This window comes from Corvus brachyrhynchos, unplaced genomic scaffold, assembly GCF_000691975.1.
Source record: "Corvus brachyrhynchos isolate BGI_N302 unplaced genomic scaffold, ASM69197v1 scaffold21, whole genome shotgun sequence".
NCBI lineage: Eukaryota > Metazoa > Chordata > Aves > Passeriformes > Corvidae > Corvus > Corvus brachyrhynchos.
This window is the reverse complement of record NW_008236924.1, coordinates 1171514-1175634: the sequence shown is the minus strand read 5'-3', so window position 1 is coordinate 1175634 and position 4121 is coordinate 1171514. Positions and strand designations below refer to the sequence as shown.

At 59.2% G+C, this 4121-nt stretch overlaps 1 protein-coding gene across 2 annotated transcripts in view; it reads left to right on the top strand.

Moving 5' to 3' along the window:
* Nucleotides 1–4121, top strand: part of ANXA6 (annexin A6) — a 13509-nt gene that overhangs the window by 3422 nt on the left and 5966 nt on the right. For both annotated transcript variants that reach the window (XM_008628926.2, XM_008628925.2), the window contains exons 4-15: nt 62–175; nt 258–348; nt 463–542; nt 615–671; nt 823–916; nt 999–1094; nt 1208–1266; nt 1543–1665; nt 1866–1924; nt 2353–2428; nt 3398–3479; nt 3699–3793. In XM_008628926.2, coding sequence (XP_008627148.1) covers nt 62–175; nt 258–348; nt 463–542; nt 615–671; nt 823–916; nt 999–1094; nt 1208–1266; nt 1543–1665; nt 1866–1924; nt 2353–2428; nt 3398–3479; nt 3699–3793 — 1026 coding nt within the window. The remainder of the gene's footprint in view (nt 1–61; nt 176–257; nt 349–462; nt 543–614; nt 672–822; nt 917–998; nt 1095–1207; nt 1267–1542; nt 1666–1865; nt 1925–2352; nt 2429–3397; nt 3480–3698; nt 3794–4121) is intronic.

Below are 4121 nucleotides of genomic sequence, written 5' to 3'. Positions count from 1 at the left end.
GACCCACTCGGAGGTGCTGTGGGGCAGAGGGTCCCCCAGCCCCTTTCTCCCCCTCCACCAGGACCTCATTGCAGACCTGAAGTACGAGCTGACAGGGAAGTTTGAGCGGCTGATCGTGAGCCTGATGCGGCCCCCAGCCTATAGTGATGCCAAAGAGATCAAAGATGCCATCTCGGTAAGGGGTGGGCACCCCCCAGGGTCCTCTGAGGACACCCCAGCCAGCTCCACTGCTCATGGGGCTGTGTCTCTGCCCACAGGGTGTCGGCACGGATGAGAAGTGCCTCATCGAGATCCTCGCCTCCCGCACCAACCAGGAGATCCATGACCTGGTGGCTGCCTACAAAGATGGTGAGGGCTGGGGAAGGGCAGGGGCTGCCCTGTGCCCTCTTGAGCCATGAGAAGGGCAGAGGTGAAGGGATCCAGCTCTCCAAGCCTGACCTCTTCCCTTCCTTTTTCCACCAGCCTATGAGAGAGACCTGGAAGCTGACATTGTTGGAGACACGTCAGGCCACTTCAAGAAGATGCTCGTTGTTTTGCTTCAGGTATGTCCATCTGTCCAGCATCTGTAGGTGATGGGTGCCTGTGCCCTACAGGGCTGAGCCTCTCTCCCACAGGGTGCCAGAGAAGAGGATGATGTCGTGAGCGAGGACCTGGTGGAGCAGGATGCAAAGGTGAGGCTTGGCAGGTCACTGTGACAGGTGGTATCTGGGCAGGGATGGGGCTGGTGGCACTGGGACAATCTGGATTTAGGACTGCAAAAGGTGGGTGGGTGCCAAGGGCAGCACCTTGAGTCAGGCTGTGCCACTTTCGCCATCCCACAAGGACCTGCTGGAAGCTGGAGAGCTGAAATGGGGCACAGACGAGGCCCAGTTCATCTACATCCTTGGCCGGAGGAGCAGGCAGCATCTCCGCCTGGGTGAGCATCACCTGCGAGTTCAGGGTGGGCTTGAAGGTATCTTGGCAGCTTCTCCAGGCATCTCCTTGCTCTCGTCCCACAGTTTTTGATGAATATCTGAAGATTGCTGGGAAGCCAATTGAGAGGAGCATCCGGGGAGAGCTCTCTGGTGACTTCGAGAAGCTGATGTTGGCCGTGGGTAAGCCAGCCCCGCACGGGGATCCTGCAAAAACACTCCACTGCTCCTTGGGGGTACTGGGGGCACTGGTGAAGCTGGGTGCTGGCATCCATCACACCTCAATCTCCCTGCAGTGAAATGCATCAGAAGCACAGCAGAGTATTTTGCTGAAAGGCTCTACAAGGCCATGAAGGTGAGTGAATTTCCCCTTCTCCACAGGGCCCTCCCAGCACTGCAGGGAGCTGGCCAGAGGAGGGGTCCCTTGCCACGGGGTGCTACTGGAGAGCAGGGTGACACAGGTCCATGAAGGCAGGACTTACATGGCCTGGGGTCTCTGCCCTTCCCTGCAAAGGAGTTATTCCTTCAGACCCAGGGCTGGGTAGAAATCAGATAGAGGGTCCCACATGTGGTGGGCTGAGCAGGGTTGCTTGGCCATCCCAGGCTTGATGTGGGGGTTGCTGCATTGCAGGGTCTGGGCACGAGAGACAACACGCTGATCCGCATCATGGTGTCCCGCAGCGAGATCGACATGCTGGACATCCGGGAGGTGTTCAGGACCAAGTATGAGAAATCTCTCTACAACATGATAAAGGTGAGTGCTGTGGGTCCCTGCTCACCCTCCAGGAGCTGCTGGTACTGCCTCCCTCATGATGCCAGCGCCCCTGGGAGGGCTCTGCTGGGTGTCCATCTCTGAGGACAAGGTTCAGGAAGAACCCTCTCCGTGAGCCCATCCCATGGCACTACCTTGACTCTACCTACTGCATGGTTCTCTCTCTCCATCTGCCTTTCCAGGAGGACACCTCTGGGGAGTACAAGAAGGCTCTGCTGAAGCTGTGCGGAGGGGATGATGAGTAAGACCACCTGCCACCCCCCTGTGTCCCTCTTCATCCCCTTGGTGCTGGGTACAACCTCTGGGTCAGAGCCCGGTGCAGCACCTGGACCAGCAGCACCCACAGTGACAGTGGTTCAGTACAGGGGGCCCTGTGGCCCCTCTGCATGGCCAGCCATGATGTCATGGTCCCTTCTTGGCACATGGGAGCCCTGCAGGGCAGGGCCAAACCCCTGGAGGGAGGATGCTCTGGTAGGGGAGGCTGGGATTCACCACACATTTTCTCCCATTCCCACCCATCCAGCCCCACAGCAAGCACCTGGCTCCTGCCCCTGCACCCAGTGGATACAAAACACCCCTCATGGAGGGGCAAGATGGGGTGAGGGGGACTGTTGGCAGGTGCAGGGCCCCCATGGCTCACTGTCCCCTGTCCTTGCCCTCCCGTTGCAGTGCTGCAGGTGAGTTCTTCCCCGAGGCGGCGCAGGTGGCCTATCGGATGTGGGAGCTTAGTGCGGTCAAAGTAGAGGTCAGCACCCCTAGCCCCCTGTACCCCCTCTGTGCTGCCTGCCAGCTTGGGACCCCTGGCTGCTCCTCTCTGCCACGGGGCACGGCCAGCCCCACGCCTCTGCTCTGCCTCTCACTGCCCGGCTTCTCTCGATGCCATTCTCTGGTTTTGGGGTACGAGGTTGGCAGGACGAAACCCTGGCGGGGCTGGCCGCCCCCTGTGGCTCCACTAACCCCTCCTCTCTCTGAGGCCTTCCTCCCTTGGGGCAGTGGGTCCTGCATGTCTGTGCAATGCATCACGTGCAGCCCTGGCTCCAGTGCCCGCCAAAGAACTCCTGCTCCCTGGGGTAGCCCAGAGCTGGCCGGGGCATGGCGGCACTATGGAGAGCGGCACCCTGCATGCAGCTGGAGCTCCCAAAAAAGGGTGCTTTGGGATGTGCAGAAAAGATACCCTGCAGAAAAGAACACTGTGAGGATGGAGATGTAAGGACACTGGAGGGTAGAACTGCAGGGCTGGAGTGGGCACCCTTTCAGCGACTCCTGTCTCTGAGTGACGCGGTCAGCCCAGGCTGAGATGTCCCAGTGCTAGGGCAGGCAGGTGTAACACTGGCCAGGACACCGAGACTCCAGGGCTGTCTGTTGCCGTCTTCTTCCTGCTCTCTGCTGGTCTGGCTATGGTTTGCCCCTTAAAGGAAGGGGTGACAGTGGCGAGGAGATCCTCACTGATCCCCAGGTGCTTGCACTAACACAGAACCTGCTTTGGCCTCAGCTTGCTGGGTGGCACCTTCCTTCCTTCTCTCCATCCCTCCTTCTCTCCATCCCTCCTTCTCTCCATCCCTCCTTCTCTCCATCCCTCCTTCTCTCCATCTCTCCTTTTCTCTCTCCCTCCCTCTCTCACTCCCTCTCTCCATCCCTCCATCCCTTCATCCCTTCATCCATTCCTCCCTCCCTCCCATCTTGGGGATGAACCTAAACCCGTCTGCATCCACAGCTGCGAGGAACTGTGCAGCCTGCAGGAGACTTCAATGATGATGGGGACGCGCAGGTGCTGAGGAAGGCAATGAAGGGCCTGGGTAAGTGGGGACCATGAGTTTAGGCCCTTCCTGCTTCTCCTCAACAGCTCCTGGGGCAGAAAATTCTCCATGGCCCCCACAGGGCTCCATGGAAACCCCAGGAGGAATAAAGAGCTGAAGCTGTGGGAGCTCTCCCTTCCCCACCCGTTTGTGGGGGTGGCAATGTGCCCATGATCAGGGGTGACATGGTGACACAGTGTGGCTCTGCTGTCATTGCAGGAACGGACGAGGGGGCCATCATTGAGGTGGTGACCAAGAGGAGCAACGCCCAGAGGCAACAGATCCTGAAGGCTTACAAGGCTCATTATGGCAGGGTACTGCAGCCTTCATCCTACCCTGCTTCCTCCTTCTGCTCCCTCCCACATGGAGATCAGCCCCTCACTGAAAGGAATCCTGCCCAGGCAGCAGTGGGCAGCTGGGGCACACCCACATGCCCTGCCCCAAGAGAAAGAGTTGTCACAGCAGCCTCCCACTCTGGTGCCCCACCAGCCCGAGCAAGGGTGTCTCTTCCCCTTGGCTTGCCCCATCCTCAGTTCCACACAGAGGACTCCAGAGCCAGGATCTCCCCAAAGCCACTCGAATATGGGACTTTAAACTGCCCCAAGGGTTTTCACAGATGTCTCCAACCCCCCTGCTCTCTTT